A 19,956-nucleotide genomic window follows, 5' to 3' on the forward strand; every position below is an offset into this window, starting at 1 on the left:
AATTCCATTCACTTCAAACAAAACCAAAGGGAAGCAAGAGCTCCTTTATTGTGTATCTCTGGCTTAAAGCAAAACCAAGCATACAGTCTGGCAGCCCACCCAGGAGCAGGAGGACTGCATGCATTTCTGCACTGCTTGGTGCACACAGAAGTAAGAACTACAAGTGGTGAAGGGCACTGGGATCTTCCTGAGAAGATCCTCAGACTCATTTCTTACCAAAGGAAGGAATACTTTAGAGAAAACCCAGGTACCCAGGGCTTCAGCAGTGTACTGTGGGACTTAATTGTTTCCCAATGTAAGAAAGGTCAAGAGTAACCATCTACAGGCAGTCAGAGCTGTCAGGGTCACAGCTGCTGCATTTCAACATTGCACTGACAGTTGCAAAATGATCTCTTTAGTTCTGGGCATCTGGGAAGAGGAGGGCAGAAGGTGAAGGAAAGGAGAGAAGGAAGAAGGGTATAAATTAGCTCAGAGTTCTCAGAGTTCTCTTTTAAGCAGGACTATGATGATCTATCCTTATTGTGAATGTTATAGGCTTGGAATCACCTAAAAGACATACTTCTGTGCATGTCTATAATGATAGTGTACAGGAACTGACTGAGAAGACCCACCCCCAATGTGGGTACAATCATCTCCCAGGCTGGGGTCCCAGATTAAATAAACAGGAAGAGAGGGAGAATGCAAGCTGAGAGGCAGCAGCCATCTTTCTCTGCATTCTGTGGACATAATGTGATCAGATGATTTATCTGCCTGCTGCCACGCCTTCCCCACAGTGATGGACTGCTCCTCAAACTGTAAGCCAAAACAAACCCTTTCCCCCTTGAACTTCTTCAAGCCTGAATTCCTGTCAGTAGCAACATAATTGCCCTATTTGCATCTTATTCCTTTGAAGTGCATTAAATATTCACCACTTTGTATAACAGAAAAGTCTTTAATGGATGACTCCTGGTTCCTAAATGAGGGTTCTAGGAAAAAAGGAAAAATGGACAGTGGATGAGCACATAGCATTTTCCATCAACTACAGTTATAAAAAGTAACTGGTCTTTCTCCAATAAAGTGCTGTGCACCATTACATCATAAGTAATACAACATGCACAATCTAAGTTGTATAATTACAAAGTTATATAATTTAGAACAGAAATACACTTTATCATATTTACCAAATATTTAAAACAGCGCTAAGAAATTGTCTTTTAAGTATTTTATGATACAAATACATAGATAGCTATATAAAAACATTGAAACACACAGACCGGTCAACAGATAGGTACAAATGCCAGAAAGTATGGCTCAGAAGAAGGCTCAGTGATTGACATGCTTACCCTAGTCTGAAGAGCAGAGTTTGTATCTTTAGAACCTCAATAAATGTCGGATGGAGCTGGTGGCCCACCCATGATTAAATCTGCATAAGACAAAAGATCCCCAGAGGATGCTGGCTAGCACAACTAACCATATCAGCAAGCTGCAATTTGATTGACAGAGCCTGCCTCGATGAATAAGGTGGCAGAGCCATTAAGGTAGACCTCTGACACCAACCTCAAACCTCCGCACCCATGCACACTCATGTCTACATATATGCACAAATTGTGTACATATCCAAGCACACCACAAACCTACACAGATTAAAAAAAGAAAAGAGTAGCAGAAAACTAAATAAATACTTATATGCCTGGCTAAACAGAGATTAAAAACATAAGTCCCAGGTAAATCTACTGCTTTATTCTCTTGTAGAATTTAATCTACACCAGTCACATACTATTTTTATAATCTATCATATATCTCCATATATCTTTTAACATTTTGTTTAACATTTATTCAAGTTCCCGCAGTAAGACTCACTTGATTGATGTGTGAAAAAGCTAGCTGTAAGGATTCCATCCCACATGGAATCCCTTAGTACTTACACAAATGGTGCTTTCTTATCTCGGGAATCTGATTCTACTTGGAAACTCTATGTAATAGAAACCATTCCTTCAACAAAAGACAACCAAACAAACATCCTGCTTGTGTCATCACTATTAGTATTCAAAAGTGCGAATTATCCCCACCCAGCAACCCAGGTTTGGCAAGCACTTCTCTTGAAAGCAGGCCATGGAGACAGGGAATGTGAAAAAGTCAAAGGATACCAGAAGCATGAACTACTTAGGGCCCTGTGTGAGCTCACTCAGCTCACAGAGACACAAGGAAAAGAAGGTAAGCACGTAGACTCTTATGGTGGTCTGGCAGGTGTGGTGGAGTTGGAAACTGGAGCCTGGCATAGGATAGAACAGAGATGATCTAAGGAGTGGTACAATAGACATGGTATTTCCAAAAGCAAATCTCCAAATGCTACCTGTCATCTCTAACTATCCACATTTGATGGTTATCTCATGTATGGGTAAGGTTATTAAAATAATAACCTTCCACAGTCAGAGCCAGCTGTGAACTCGATGGCATGGTAAGATATGTCCATGAGCTCAAGAGTGGCATGTATGTTATGGGGACAGCCAAGTGCTTTCTGGTGCACTCCACAGGAGGACACTCATAGTTATTACTGTTCATCTGACCAAGAACCTATAGCTGGAGAGCTCAGAGGCTACCCCCAGGTGAAGCCTACAACTATTATCTTCTAATTATGTAACTCTATAGCCATAGATTAGTGCAGCTCTTAGTCCTCATCAGATAAGCATCTTTGCATAGTGGGCTGCAGTTAATGAAGAGACTCATAACTGGTCAAATGTCAAAGAACAAGTGTTGGTGGACAGCTCACCTATACATGGAAATCTATGTCACATGACCTAGATTTCACAAAGCTCAAGTAACATTGCAGAAAAGAGTGGAAAAACTACCAGTCATAAGTCAGGGAAGACTGCAGCAATACAGTATCTTTTGGACAAGGCAAGGCTGCTGCATAAATGAGATCATAGCAGCTGTGGTTGCCTGCCTGAAATAAAGCCAGTCAATATTCCATCCTGGATGGTAGATATGAGCCCCAACCTCCAGCTAAGAACCTAATGAGAGTTGGTGTTGTTAGGAAAGGGAGACCCCATTTCCTTTATGAGTGCAGTCTCTGTGAACTGATGATGTTCCAGTGGATGGACTTACCCCTAAATCTATGGGTATTTATTGAATGCAGAGGGTTCTGAAGAAGAGGGGGAGTGAGACATGGGGACAAAGAAATAATGAAATTGGGAGGGCAACGTGAAGGGGAAGATCCAGAAAGAACAGGAGGGTAGGAATGGGAGATGAGTATGATGGAAATGCATTGTGTGGATATATAATTTATATAAGTACTTACTCTCAAAATATAAAATGTCATATGACAAAATAATAATGTGCATATACACACAAATAACATTGACTAGATGGAACAGAATATATATATATATATATATATATATATATATATATATATATATATGTAAATGTGCACACACACATATGAACAACAATTTAAAAGGGGGCCATGAAATTAATTAAGTAAGAGGGCAAGCAGGGTTTTGTGAGGAAAGAGGAAATGGAAGGGAAAATGATGCAATTATAACCCTAAAAATGAAATAATTAAATTATAATAACAATAATGGTTCCTGAGATTACACTATTGTCAGGGCTTTCAGTTCTGCTATATATTTTGCCAAGCTGGTATTACCTTGTTACCCAAACAAAATAAGGACACATACATACGTGCATACATGCCACATTAAAAATGAATAAAAAGTTCATCTCTCTGATGAATAACAATGCAAAATTTTTCAAATTCAATTATCACATTTAAAAGGTCATTCACAATTGATTAATTTGGATTTAATCATAAAGATGACTCAGTAAATTACTGAGTCATAAACTAATATGTAAATTAGTAAATGTACACATTACATAAAAGGAATCAAAGAGAAAAAATCTCATGATCATCTCCATAATTTCTAAAAAATCATCATGCATCTGTTCATAATGAAAGTCATTTAGAAATTAATATGAGGCACATGTCTCATGATGATAAGGGCTATATACAATAAACCTATAGGTAATATTATATCAATCAGGGAAAAACAAAGTATTTCTGATGAAACCAGGTATAGAACGATGGTGTCCACTTCTTCCACTGTTATTCAGCACCATCCTAGATGTCTTGAATAATAACAAGGACGAAGTTCATCTATACCTGCAGACAATACAGTTCTACACACAGAAGACCAAAAAGATGCACCATAAATGTTACATTACTGATAAAAACTTTTGGCAAAGCAGCAGTGGTGTTCAATATTTTATCCCCCCAACTGAGCTCACCAAGAAAGAAATCAATCTCACAACAGCTTAAAAATAAACAAAATACTGGAGAGCAAACCTAACAAAGTGAAAGATATCCACAATGAAAATTTTAAAACAATGAGGAAAGAAAATGAAGACATGATGAAGAACTCACATTCTCATGAATGGACAGAATATCGTGAAAATGACTATATTTCTACAAGCAAACCACAGATTCAATACAAACTGTATTAAAATTTCAATGAGATTATTCACACGCATCGGAAAACAAACCCTAAAGTCCTTTATGGCAGCAAAAAGGCCACAGATAGGCAGAGCAATCCTGAGAAAAGAGAGCGATGTGCGACACCCACAATGCCTCTTCTCAAAAACACCACTATGCAGCAAGTAACAAAAACAAACACACAGAAGTGGAACAGGATCGAGGACCCCCAGATCCAGCAACCTAGCTTTGCAAATATACCAAAAACATACATTACAAAATTGACAACTTTATCAACAAATGGTGCCAGAAAAACTAGATGTCCACAAGTAGAAGAAAAATAAAACTACACCCCAGGCTCTCAGCCCACATGAAAGTCAACTAAATGGGTGGAAGACTGTGATTTAAGAACTGAAAGTGTTGAGGAAACCAGGGAGAAACATTTCAGCATGTAGGCACAGGCAAGAACTTGATGAAGACTTCAACAGAGCAGGAAGGAAGGTGAAAAGTTGACAAACAGGACTGTATGAAATTAAAAGGCTTCTGCAGAGCAAAGGAGGCCAACCAGGGAGACACAGAATGGGATGGTGTCCTTCCTAGCTTGTATCTGACAAAGAGTAAAATGTAGACTACATAAAGAACTGCAACATGGGCCGGTTCCTATTCTGGGTGTATACCTGAAAGACTCCAAGACACACACACACACCAAAGAACACCCAGCATATCCATGGTGAGAGCAGCACTGGCCACAGGAGCTAAGTTATAGAATAAGTCAAAGTGTATGTCAACAGAAAGATGAAGAAAGAACTGTGGTATACAGACAGGAGCCATGTTCATCTGTAAAGAGGGGTGAAATGATTTGCATTTCCCTGATGACTAAGGATTTTGAACATTTCTTTAAGAGAAATGCAAATCAAACTGACCCTGAGATTCCACCTTACACCAATCAGAAAGGATAAAATCAAAATATCAGGTGACAGCACATGTTGGCAAGGATGTGGAGAAAGAGGAACACTCCTCCATTGCTGGTAGGATTGCAAACTGGTACAATGACTCTGTAAATCAATCTGGAGGTTCCCCAGAAAATTGGAAATAGATATAACTAAATATTCAGCTATCCTGGGCATATACCCAAAAGATGCCCCACCATGCAACAGGGGCACATACTGCTCCACTATGTTCATAACAGCCTTATCTGTGATAGCCAGAAGCTAGAAATAACCCAGATGCCCCACAATGGATGAATAGATACAGAAAATGTTTATTTACACAATGTAATAATATACAACTATTAAGAACAAGGACCATCATAAGTTTTGCAGGCAAATGGATGGAACTAGAAAATATCATCCTGAGTGAGCTAACTCAGACCCAAAAGGACATGCATGGTATTTATTCACTAATAAGTGGCTATTAGACAAAATAATTACATAATACCTAGAGTACAACCCACAGAACTCAAGGGTTACCTTGCAGAAAAGGGCCCAAGTGAGGATGCTTCAATCCCACTTGGGAGGGAGAAGAAAACAGAGGGAGGGAAGGATCTGGGTGGGAAAGGAAAAAAGGGGAACATGATCAGGTATGGGGGTGGAGACAGGATAGAAGCCCTGAGGGCCACCAGAAGGAATGGAAATATGCAACCTTGGTGGTGGGGTGGGGTGGGGGGAGAGGTGGGAGTACTCTCTAGAATGTACCAGAGACCTGGGAGTCCTCTCAGGACTCAAAGGGAGGGACCTTAGATGAAATGCCCTATAGTGGGCAGAGGGAACTTCTATAGTCCATTTCTGGTAGAAAGACAGGACATCAAATGGAAGGATGGGGTTGCCATCTCACAGTCAAAAATTATGACCCAGAATTGTTCCTGTCTAAAAAAAACTGCAGGGACAAAAATGAAAGGACTGAGGGATAGGAAGTCCAGTGAGTGACCAGGCCAACTTGGGATCCATCTCAAGAAGGGGCTCCAAGGCCTGACACTATTACTGATGCTATGGTGTGCTTACAGTCAGGAGTCTAGCATGGATATCCCCTGAGAGGCCCAAAAAGGATCTGACTGAGATAGATGCAGACACTTATACCTAACCACTGGGCCGAAGCCGGGGACCCCTGTCGTTGAATTAGGGAAAGGCTGGAAGAAGCTGAGGAGGAAGGTGACCCCATAAGAAGACCAGCAGTCTCAACTAACTAGGACCCCCAAGATCTCTCAGACACTGAGCCACCAACTAGGCAGCATACAGGAGCTGGTCTGAGGTCCCCCCCCCCCCCCACACACACACACATACAGCAGAGGACTGCCTGCTCTGGCCTCAGTGGAAGAAGATGCAAGCCTAACTCTGAAGAGACTTGAGGACTCAGGGAATGGGAAGGACTGGTAGAGGGGTAGGGGTGGAGGGGGAAGACATCCTCTTGGAGATGGAAGACATTCTCTTGGAGACGGGGAAGAAGGAGTAAGCTGAGGAACTGTGGGAGGATGGAGTGGCAGTGTTCAGACTAAACTGTAAAAAAATGACTAAACTGTAAAAAAAAAATTGTAATACCAAAAACAAACAAAAAAACAGAAGACTGAATGCTGTTTGCTGGAGAATGGATACAACTGGCCAATGTCTTATAAGTGAAATAAGCCAGACTCAGCAAAACAAATATATATGTTTCATTCATGGATCTTTGACTTTAAATACAAACATAAAATTGTGTGTGTGTGTGTGTGTGTGTGTTGTGTGTGTATGTGTACTGACATGAGAGTCTAAAGAAACTTAATCTAGGTGATGAAGAAGATTAGGATGGAGTGAAGTAGAAGAAGGAGAATACGTGGAATGAGCTGTGACTATAAATATGTCCTTAAAATTTTCAGTAAGTGAAAATTAATAAAAGAAAAACATGTATCTGCAGAAAAATCATAAATTGAATTTCTGCCTCTTATAATGTAACCAAGTAATTTTTTATTTTCCTTTCTCTCCACCTGCCATATTATAGTCCACAGTGGTGTCCTCTCTCCTCTCATCCCCAACTGTACCCATTTGGTTAATTTTATTCCAGTTGTGTATTTTATAAAGGCAGATTTGTAGATTTAGGTCTGTTAATACCTAAATTAAGCAAAAAGAAAAAAAACTGTCAATGTTTACAACTGCATGAGTATACTATGCTGTATGCTACTATGCTGTAGTCTGAACACTGCATTTCCCTCTGCTCCCACTCGTTGGCAATATTCCCTCTCAGGTTCTGCAATTACCTTCTCGAGATATTTATGAAAATGTGCATCTAGATAATTAATGGTTTAGTGCCAATATGTTGTTGAAATCAAAATTGGCTTAAACCAGTATTCATACCTAAACGAAGTTTGGTCCAAAGGAACTTCCATCTACAGTGTCAGCTGTGCAAGCAGGTTCTAAGCTAACCTGAGATTATAGGCCATCGGTAAGCAGCAGAGCAGAAGTGGGTCATCACTGCAACTCATAGCCAGTCCAGGGTGAAGGCTGCCATGTAAGACCCAAAGACGGCAGCAGGCAAAGTGGCAAAGTGAACCGATTAAGAAATGGCTGTTTGTCACTCCTATCTCTTTGGTTATAAAAGCCACTCATCACACTATGAGACTGGGATGCTGTGGATTTCTGAACCAGTTTTATTCCACTACGGTACCTTTAAAAAGAAAACTGTGCATGATCAAGTAAACTTTATAAAGCTGAATTGGTCTTCATTGTTTTGCTTGTTTGTTTTCCTCTACTTAAAATTTTAAAACTTTGACACCCAATAAAAGCATTATAACAGAAAGAGAACATGAATTTTAATCAAGTTTTATTGTTTTAAAAAACTCTGTGTGTGCATGATGGGAGGGGTAGGTCTGGAGGTGAGAGGGTAGCTTTGTGGTGCTGCTCTCTCTTCCCACCTTTACATAAGTTCTAGTGACGAAATCAGAATCTCACTGGCCTCTTCCCTTTACCTCCTCCCCTCCCCGTCCTTCTTCCCTCCATCCTTCCCCTCCGTTTCTCTTTCTCCCTCTCTTTCTGTCGGAGTCTCTCTGTGTGGCCCTGATTGCTCTGGACCTCACTGCATAGACTAAGCTGGCCTCAACATCCCAGAGATCCTCCTGCCTCTCTCTGTCTCTCCAGTGCTATGTTTAAAGCTATGTAGCCCTCTATCAGGCTTCAGGTTCCCAGAGTACGGTAAGCTGTGTTTCCTTGGTCTAGCAATCTTATGAGTTTCACATATCAGTGACAAAAAGCCTTATATACTACTTTCGTCTTCTCAGGATCCACCAATCTCTTCCCACTGCGATGCTAATACCCACACTCACAGTCTCAACCAGGCTACCTGGTGTGGGACCAGTTCTATGAATTGATCTGTTAATCTTTGTTAGTTTAATGTGGAGATTTCCTTTTAATTTGTTAATGGGATGGATGGATGTGTTCACACCTGTCTGTACTGTGTGCACAAATGGGTGTGTGCACAGTCATAAAGAGAACAATGAGGTCAGGTGTCTCTCTCAGTCACTTCCTGCCTACAGTTTTTATCTTATTGTATATGTGTGGATGTTTTACCTGTGTTTATGTCTAAACACCACATATATGCACTATCCTCCGGGGTCAGAAGAGGATGCTGGATTCTCTAGAACTGGAATTAGAGTGGATTGTGAGCTGCCCGTATGGGAGATAGGAACTGAACCAGGTCCTAATGCTCTTAACGGTCAAGCCATCTCTCTGCCCCACCCCCACCTTACTTTTTGAGACAGGCTCTCTCACTGAACCTAGAGCTCCAATTCAACAAGACCGGCTGGCCACATGCCCCAGGGCCTCTCTCTCTCTCTCTCTCTCTCTCTCTCACTCACACACACACACACACACACACACACACCTTACTTCTTTTCTTTAAAACAGCTTCCCACACATAAAAAGGCAAAGATCCCTCAGAAATAAATTTAAATGATGTTAAAAATTTTATTATAAAAAAAGAATTTGGAGTGAACGGAATTCCCAAATTTTCTTGGGAATAAATGTGTGTGTCCGTGCGTGCATGCATGCATGCATGCGTGTGCACGCATATGTAGTTTTTATGTTATCTAGTGAGTGAAAAACTCCTTAGTTATGGACTAAATTGAGTTGTAATTTTTTTCTTCTCAAACTGTGAAACACTATTATTGTTCTAATTTCTTTACTAGTATCATAATGTATAAAAAGTTATCTAATGTTTATTTTATCTTAGAGGTTTAATTCTTTTTCTCATATATATGATCCTGGTTTTTAACTTATTCTGAATTCTAACATAGCTCATTTTCAGACTTGTGCCTTTACACTGTGAAGATTGAATGCACATTCTGTTTGCTGGTTCCACAGGATTCTCTGAGATTCTATTATCTGACCATTTCTGTCTTCTTAGTCACCTACAATATCTGAGACCTAGTTTTTATTGCATCATCAGCTCTTAGTACATGTAGTGACCCAAAGTTGACCATAGTAGCTTTATTAAATGTTCTACTATTGGCCTTGGCACTGTAAGGAACCTAATATTTAGCCTATAATTCATGGCAGTATGTCTATATATTCTTTCCTCAAGCCTTCTTTTATGATAATTTCTTTATTCCTTTCATTTTAAGCCTATCAGAGAACTTCCTATCAGTTCCGTGAAATATCTGGGCCACATATACATCCTAGGGCCCAGTGGAACAGAACTGAAATTCACATCCATACAGCAGGAATGGAAAGTCTCTGCTGCCTAGAATAAAGTCCCCAAAGAAAGCCAAGGAGCAAGCTGAAAACAGAAAAATGAAGTCCTCCAAACCACACTCCCAAATCAACACTAGTGGAAATCACAACTGAAAAAGTCCCATCAAAATAAACAGTTTTAAATATAAAGTATATAGGTTTTGTTTAGGGCCATTTCTAACACTCACATGTGCTTGGTGTTCCTAAGAGAGACTACTTGCAGCTGAAGTGGAGCACATTACTACAAAATGCTCCTGTAGCAATTGTGCAGCCTAATTTTTATATCAACTTGACATGAGCCAGAATCATTCTGTAAGAGGAAATCTCAGCTGAGAAAATGCCTCCATGAGAACGGGTGTAAACAAGTCTGTGGGGGCCTTTTCTTTATTAGTCACTGCTGGGTGAGGGCCCAGTCCACTGTCAGTGGGACCACTCATGCTCAGGTGGTCCTTGGTGCTATAAGAAAGTAGACTAAGCAAGCCACAAGGAGTAAGCCAGTAAGAAGCACTCCTCCATGGCTTCTACATCAGTTCCTGCCTCCAGGTTCCTGCTCTGTTTGCATTCCTGCCCTCACTGCTTTTGTTTGTGAAATATGATATATAGATGTGTAAGCAAAATAAATTCCTTCTTCCCAAGTTGCTTTTAGTTATAGTGTTTCATCACAGCAACAGAGACCCTAATTATGACAGAAAGTAATCTAAATATACTTACTATAAAGAGCTAATAATTAAAATGGTAAATATTTACCATTATAAAATATAAAATTATATAATCTATATAATATAAGTATATAATTTTTATTATTTATATAAATTATGAAATTTATAATATAAATCATATATAAATATAAAATATTTGTAAATTATATATATATAAATTATAAATAGCAAAATATATCTACCATTAAAATGTACTAAATAAACATAAAACACAAATACGTACTATTAAATATAACAATGAGATTAACAGATAAAAGCTTTTAGTACTTATATAATCTTTTCTTTTAAAAATTTATTCTTTGCTGGGCAGTGGTGGTACATGCCTGTAATTCCAGCACTTGAGAGGCAGAGGCAGACAGTCCTCTGTAAGTTCGAGGCCAGCCTGGTCCACAGAGTGAGTTCTAGACAGCCAGGGCTACACAGAGAGACCCTATCTTGAAAAACAAAAACAAACAATTCATCTTTGAATGTTTCACACATGTATACAATTACACAGTTGTTCACACTGTTGCCATTACCATACTTTGATATGAACTTCAGGACTCTTAAGTGGCCACTTTGGCTTGAAAGGTGAATCACCGTTTCAGATCCCTTTTTATTCTTAATCTCTCACCCAGATGTATTGTTACTTTTGACAGAGCTTTCTTTTTCTTGAGATGGTGGTCTCACTATAGCACTGGCTGTCCTGGAACCTGCTATGTAGATAGGCAGTCCTGGAACTCACAACTATGCCCAATCCTTATTTACATATTTAGTCACACATTCATGGGAGCCTGTGTGCCAGTATCGACAACATATGTGCGATTCTCATGGAGACAGGCACAAAGTGAGTAGTGGGCAAAGAACTCTGGTCCTCTGTGAAGCCAATATGTGCTTTTAACTGCTGAGCCATCTCTCTGGCACCACAAAGCTTTTTAAAAAGTGAAATGCTTCTGGAGTTGAGTGTGTGTGTGTCTTATGTCTTACCTGCTCCTTCATCTCACCATAGACCTTCTCAGAGTTCACTTCTACCTGCCGCTTAAACTCCTCCAGGGCAGCATCCGCCTGCTGCGCTTGCAACCTCTGAACTTCAGTCACTCTGCTGAGCTGCTCTTCCTTCTCCCTAAAAAGTTCATAAAGCTTCAGAGTTACATAAGAAAAGGATGAAGATGTTGGAGGAGGAAACGGAAAGGGTAAATGGTGTAATTATATTTTTAAATCATATATAATTTCTAAATTAATTTAAAAATTTTTTAAAATTATTTTTTAAATATTAGAAAATTAGGTTTCAATAAAAATAATAATTATCTCTCTCTTGAACAAAATTCAGATTACATTTTCTGAAACTTCTCTTTCAGAAGGTGACAACTGAGCAATCTATCTGGGAGAAAGATCAAAACCACACAATGTCTTTTGATGAAGGCATAACTACATGCTAAGACTCCCCTAAAAAACAAACCATACAAAATTATGTTTCTCTATGGTGAATATATAAAACATGACTTATCTATACAATAGGGTATTACTAAGACTTACAAATTAGGTATATTTTTGATATATACTACAACATGGATATTATATATATATATATATATATATAATCTTCAAGATATTTAGGCAAATAAGTCAGTTATGAAAATAAATCACATGTGATCCCATTTATGTAAAGAATTGAGAACTGAAAAAATTATATTCAGAAAATAAATGTGTTGTTGCTGGAGACAAGGAATGCAGGACAGGAGATTGGTTACTTAAAGGATAAGTGGTTTCCTTTCAAGTAATGATTATGACATAGAATCAAATAATGGAAATAGCTACAAATTCTTCTTTAAGCAAGTGAGTGTAGTGGCTGTGGACTCTACTGCAGTTTTAGAAATGAATGACATCACACTGTAAGACACATACTATCATCAGTTGCCCTAAAGATGGTCAAGGCAACATGGTGATGCAGTGGCTAAAGGTGCTTCTCATCTGTTCACACATCATACTGAAACCACACAATCAAAAAGGAACCACAAAGCAGTAGACCTCTCCCCATGTTGACTTAAAAAAAATGAAGTCATTAATTTATAAATAGTTCAAGTTCTGAAGTTATGACCAGGTTCTGTGCATTAAGCAAAACATTTTCATTTATCAATTTTCATTTACCTTCATGTTAAGCCTCTGACAGTTATTATATACTCTAGAACAGGAAACTAGGTCTGAGACTTACTTCCAAGATGATTCTCCTTGTGGGAGCTCAAGCCAGGACTCCATGGCTGGAAGTCAGTTCCAGAGCTCCTGCTGGTGGCTGCCTCACCACGCTGCTTTCTGGATTAACTACTGCTAAATTCACAAACACACACACACACACACACACACACCAATGACTATCACTAACTATAGCAATGATGAATGCTGGGAGATAGAGCAATTTCACTCATGAGAATCACTAGGTGATTTTTATCAACATTTTTTGTCTTTTTAAAGAAGAGTTAAAAACAAAAACAAAAACAAAAACAAACAAACAAACAAACAAGCAACCTTGAACTTTCTGGAATTACTCAGATGTGAGTTTAAAAACATCCCTATAAGATATATCATGCATAGGCTTTCCCATAAATACTAGCAACCAAGCTTGGACTGAGTTTGGGGTCCCCAACAGAGGATCTGGAGGATTGTCCGAAGGAGCTGAAGGGGTATATAGCCCCATGGGAAAAACAATGACTTCAAACACCCAGACACCCCAATACTCCCAGGGACTGAATCATCAACCAAAGGGTATACATGGTTCCAGCCAAAAATGTGGCAGAGGAAGGACTTTTTGGGCATCAGTGGGTCAGGCAAAGGCTCAATAGAGGCCACAACAAAGGGAAACAGATGGGAGGGGAGTTGGAGGGGGGAGGTAGGACTGTGTTGGGTAGAGGGACATATACATGGAGGCAGGAGGAGGGAGGAGGGGTAGGGAATCGTTGGGGAGGGGGGCTTTTGGGAGGGGAAAATTGGGAAAGGTTTTACCATTGGCAATGTAAATGAAGATACTCAATTAAAAAAAAATACAGGAGAACATGGGACAACAGATAAAAGCCCTTAAAGAGGAAACACAAAAATCCCTTAAAGAAATACAGGAGAACATGGGTCAAAAAGCCAAAGCCCTTAAAGAGGAAACACAAAAATCCATTAAAGAATTACAGGAAAACACAAACAATTAAGTGAAAGAACTGAACAAAACCATACAGGATCTAAAAGTGGAAATAGAAACAATAAAAAAAAAAATCACAAAATGAGACATCTCTGGAGATAGAAAGCCTTGTAAAGAATTCAGGAGTCATAGATGCAAGCATCAACAACAGAATAATACAAGAGATAGAAAAAAGAATCTCATTGTTTAAGATACCATAGAAAACACTGACTCAACAGTCAAAGAAAATGCAATATGCATTAAGCTTGTAACCCAAAACATCCAGGAAATCCAGGACACAATAAGAAGGCTAAACCTAAGGACTATAGGTATAGAAGAGAGCAAAGATTTCCAACTTAAAAGGCCAGTAAATATCTCTAACAAAATTATAGAAGAAAACTTCCCTGACCTAAAGAAAGTTATGCCCATGAACATATAAGAAGCCTTCAGAACTCCAAACAGACTGGGCCAAACCAGAAAGTCCTCCTAGCACATAATAATCAAAACACCAAATGCACTAACCAAAGAAAGAATATTAAAAGCAGGAAGGGAAAAAGGGCAAGTGACTTATAAAGGCAGACCTATCAGAATTATACCAGACTTCTCACCAGAGATGATGAAAGCTAGAAGATTCTGGGAAGATCTCATACAGACCCTAAAAGAACACAAATGCCAGCCCATACTTCTATACCCAGCAAAACTCTCAATCACCACAGATGGAGAAAACAAGTTATTCCATGATAAAACCAAATTTACAAAATATCTTCCCACAAATCCAATCCTACAAAGGATAATAGATGGAAAAATGCTAACACAAGGAGGGAAACTACACCCTAGAAAAAGCAAGAAAGTAATCTTAAAACAAACACAAAAGAAGATAGCCACACAAACATAAAAATAACATCAAAAGTAGCAGGAAGCAACAATCACTATTCCTTAATATCTCTTAACATCAATGGACTCAATTCCCCAATAAAAAGACATAGACTAACAGAAATATTTTTCATGTAAATATTCAATCTTACCAGAAAATGCTTGTAATTCCTCTTTCAATTAATTTAGTAATGTTTTTATGTCTACCATTTTATCTGCATTATTTTTCATGATAATCTTCAATTTTAACACGTTTTTCTAAATATTTCTATTTCATCAGAAATGTTTTTCATGTAAATCTCTCATTTTTATCACAAAATGTTTTTAATTCAACCTTCAATTAATTTAGAAAGGTTTTTTATGTCTACCATTTTATCTTCATAATTTTCCATGAAATAGTCTATTTTAATGTGGTTTTCTATATATTTCTTGAATTTTATCAGAAATATTTTCCATGCAAATCTTCAATTTTGCATGAAAATGTTTATAATTCCACTTTCAATCAACTTAGAATTGCTTTTATGCCTACCATTTTATCTGTAGAATTTTCCATGATAATATTCAATATTTAACATGTTTTTCTATATATTTCTTTAATTTTATCAGAAACATTTTCCATGTAAATCTCCAACTTTATCAGAAAATATTATACTTCCACTTTCAATCAACTTAGGAAAACTTTTGTGCGTACCATTATTATATCTATATAAAATTTTCCATAATAATCTTCAATTTTATCATAAAATGTTTTTACTTTAGAAAATTTTTCTCACTTAAAGAGAGAGATGGCTATAGAGATAGAAGCATACAGAATAACACACAGATGGACCAGAATAGAAACACGAAATATACAGAACAAAGAAAGAAAGAATACTGAAAACTGCAAGGGGAAAAGAGCAGGTCAGATAAAGAGGTAGACCCTATCAGACTTAGGGCCCTGAACAGTCTTTAATTTTCCCTCTGAAATTTCACAAGCCAGGCCTCCATCTTCTATGTTGTTCTCAACATTATCTTCCAAGCTCCTACACAACATCCCATAGAGGTCTCAATACTGAATGGACCATCTAGCCCAAAGTTCCAAAGTCCTTCCACAGTCCTCCCCAAAACATGGTCAGGTTGTCACAAAACTACTCCACTCCTGGTACCAATTTGTCTTAGCTAGGGTTTCTATTCCTGTATAAACATCATGACCAAGAAGCAAGTTGGGGAGGAAAGGGTTTATTGAGCTTACACTTCCATGGTGCAGTTCATCACAAAAGGAAGTCAGGACTGGAACTTGAGTAGGTGAAGAAGCAGTAACTGATGCAGAGGCCATGGAAGGATGTTTTGTACTGGCTCAAGCTTCCTCTGGTTTGTTCAGCCTGCTTTCTCATAGAACCCAAGAATACTAGCCCAGGGATGGCACCACCCACAATGGGCCCTCCCCCCTTGATCACTTAATTGAGAAAATGCCCCACAGTTGGATCTCATGGAGGCACTTCCCCAACTGAAGCTCTGTGATAACTCCAGCCTGTGTCAAGTTGACACACAAAACCAGCCAGTACAGAGAGCAAGTGGGAAAATGGTTAGGATGTAAAGTAAATTAATTAACTAACCAACAAAAAATACAACCTGAAGCTGGAATGCACATTTGGAAAATTATCTTTATTTTGTGTGTAAGAATTCACATGAGGCATTTAAACACTTTAAATTTAATAAGAGAAATATTTCTTCACATTTTGTCATTCTTGCCTACCAAGGTCATTCCCGTTTGCAACTCAGTTTAGCATATAAAATCATGAACTTCAGCCATTATCAATACATTCTATAAACAATTTAAACTCTCTGTTTTAAACCATGTTCCCAATTCATAATTTCTATCTGGATTGACAACTAGAATTCTTTTTAAAATATGAAATAGCAAGGACAAGGGGCTAGAGAAACAGCTCAGCAGTGGATAGTACACTTGCAGAGGACCTGGGTTCAATTCCCTGAACAATGTCAGGTGGCTCATAACTGCCCAAGCTCCAGCTCCAGAAGATCCAACACAATATGGCTTATGTGGGCACCTGTATTCATGTCTACATATCCCCTCCACACATACAGACACACACAGAGTTAAATTTTTTGAATAAGTCTTAAAAGATGGTAAGCACAGGGAACTGCTAGACACCAGATCAGAATAGCTCCCAACCCTCCCCAGGCTGCTCTCCCCACACAGGACAGTGTTATCAGCCCCAGGGCTGTCTTGGTTGCACCAGTGTGGCTGCTCAGTATGGCACAAACACTCATCTCCACTTACTGAAAAATTTTATATCTTAGTATAGATTGTCTTTATCTTAATTCAAACAAAAAGGGTTCTTCTTAATGAGCCCCACTAAGCTTATGGAAGTTACTGAAACAGAAGTAAAACTTTAAGGCTTCACAGTCAAAGGTCTGTTCCCCGAGGTCATAGAATGCTGCCTCTCTCAACCATGACCCCAAAGAGTCCAGGACACAAGAGGCAAAACAGAAAAAAGTGACTTTCAAGATTATTTTTTCCGTGGACTTGTGCATCTGAGGATTAATGCATTACTCAAATGCCTTAAAGCTGGGTTTCCATGAAAATGAAAAGGTGGAAAGAAAATGTGCTTTTTAGCTGTGATTTATTTATGAAATTTTCTTCATCTAAGTACATAAAGGACAAAGAAAAAAGAAGCTGCATTCTTACCCAGACACAACTCAGCTCAGATTAAAGGATGCTCTGAAGGGAAAGATTATTTGAGGAAGGGCAATAAGATGCGGAGACTGATGGACTACAGCATGGTGTTTCTTGAGCTTTACAAGCTAACACTTACATGTGCAGGCCAACCCTAATTTGAAAATCTTTTGGCACATTTCTGTGGCAGCACTTTTGATAACGATGGCCGTGATCCAACACATATTTATAAGGCTTCACATTACAGTATACTTCATTTGCTGCCAGCTTGGCATCCCCACTGGAAACTCCAAGAAAAACAAAACAAAACACTTCAAATAAGCCTAAAAAACAGCGCGAATCTCCACTCCTTTCCATCTGGGCTTGGAGCATAAGCTTTTCAAGAGGCAATCTCACCTACCTTCTTGGCTGCCAATCAGAACTGAAATTAATTAGACTGAGCCAGTCAAAAACTGTCACACCATCCACTTAACATGATAAAAAAAAGGACTACCTTATCCTCTTCTTCACGAGACTTCAATATACACGGGATCTACTAAATCCTTTAAAATATACTGAATGCTACAGATATACCACACTTGATATTCTTCAGATGTCAAAGGAGTGTCTAATAAAACGAACGCCAGTATTGGTTTTACTATTGACAAGATACCGATACTGTCCCAATTGACCTGTAGAGCTAACACAATCCATGTGTTCAAGGTCAGAGGGCAAGCAACACAAGCCTCCAAAAAATGTCCCCAGCAAGGGATTTGTTCCCGAAGCTCTCTCCAAGATCAAGGCTCTACAATACCTTGACTTTACCTCCTCAAGTCTCACAGTAAACTGCTGACTTCTAGAACTTGAGAATAACTTGAAACTACTTTAAGAAACTGTTTGTAGGTATTTGTCACAGCAACAAAATTAAAATAGTATAACGTTTGCAATTATCAGACACAATGTGGTCAAAGGTATCAAAGGTATTTAACATAATATTCTTAAAACTTCTTTAAAATACTATGGGGAACAAAAGATGAGTTCAATATAGAAAAATTTTTACAGTTAAGTAAGGCAAAGAAAATATGAATAAATTCAATTTTATTTCTATGAATATTTAATTTGTGGATTTTCAGTGACTTGACATCTAAATATTATCAGGTTAAAAAAAATTCCCTAACAGAATTCTTTCTTTAAAAGGCACTACATAAATAAAACATGAACAAGTCTGAGTTAATAAAACCCAGGATTTCCAGACTCTTAGTAAAGCCAAGCAACCCTAGACTGAGATGCATCTGCTCAAATCATCTCAGTTCTGATAGCGAAGTCACTTTAGTTATGAACTCAGACTTCAGGACATCAAAATGCTTAAAAGAGCAGCCAACAACATAAAGGAATTCTATAAAATTTTCTTCTGACATGAATTTAATAGTCGCAGAAACCCTGTTCCCAAGGTCAAACTCTATTAAAGAAAATGTTAGTTATACATAGACTATGGATTTTCAGCAAAGACATTCATAAATCCTTTCAAGTCAATTGGATTTTAATTTAGATTCAAAACAAGTGAGTCTGTCATGAATTTCCTGGTCTTCCACTATTGTCCAGGAACTGAGATAGAGCTCCTGGTGACAAACTCTGCGATCTACTCATTAAATATTACCAAAAACACCTCATAAAATAAGTAGAAGAAATGACTCTCATCTTGAAGAAACATCAGCCAGACTCAGGAAAAGATAAAAGAACGAAGAAGGAAATCAAATAACACTGCAATTATTTTCTATGCTACAGTTGGCACAGATGCGTGCTTGCTACAGGAGTGTAAATGATACAAAGAGGCAGTAGGAGCCTCCAAAGACAAGATTGCAAAAGTGAGGTCAACTGCTGCCTCCCTTGGCACAGTGCTCACCCCACAGCATGCGGTCCTGAGTTTGGAGTTCTAGCACCTACATAAAAAGCCTGATGCAGTGGTGTGCATCTTTAATCCCAGAGCAAGTGGCCTGGAGGGATAGAAATAGGAGAATCCGTGGAGCTCATTAGCCAGTCCAACCAATCAGTGAGCTTCATACGCAGGAGGAAAGTCTGTCTCAAAAATGAGATGTAAAGTAATAGACGAAAACTCAATGACAGCCAGCCTCTAACATGCATAAGTATATGTACCCACATTAACAAACACACATACACACAGACACACACACAGACACACACACACTCACACACACACACACACAAAGTACATACCCACCAAAAAAACTAATTTCAGAAGACCTGATTTGGGTGTGTATTAGAAAATAAAACCACAAAAAAGGCTTCCACCATTTAACATTTTGTATAATAGTATGTGCAAAATAAACATGACCATAATATAGATATAATATATACATAAAGCGCAAACTCTCACTCTGGAGATAAAAATCAGTATATTTATGGTA

The 19,956-nt window shown here is 38.5% G+C and overlaps 1 protein-coding gene across 1 annotated transcript in view; it reads right to left on the reverse strand.

Moving 5' to 3' along the window:
- Cep112 (centrosomal protein 112) overlaps positions 1-19,956 on the reverse strand; it is a 468,121-nt gene that overhangs the window by 302,413 nt on the left and 145,752 nt on the right. Inside the window, 1 exon segment of the mRNA XM_052196570.1 lies at positions 11,829-11,964. Within this exon segment, the coding sequence (XP_052052530.1) occupies positions 11,829-11,964 (136 nt within the window).

This window comes from Apodemus sylvaticus, chromosome 10 (assembly GCF_947179515.1).
Source record: "Apodemus sylvaticus chromosome 10, mApoSyl1.1, whole genome shotgun sequence".
Lineage (NCBI taxonomy): Eukaryota > Metazoa > Chordata > Mammalia > Rodentia > Muridae > Apodemus > Apodemus sylvaticus.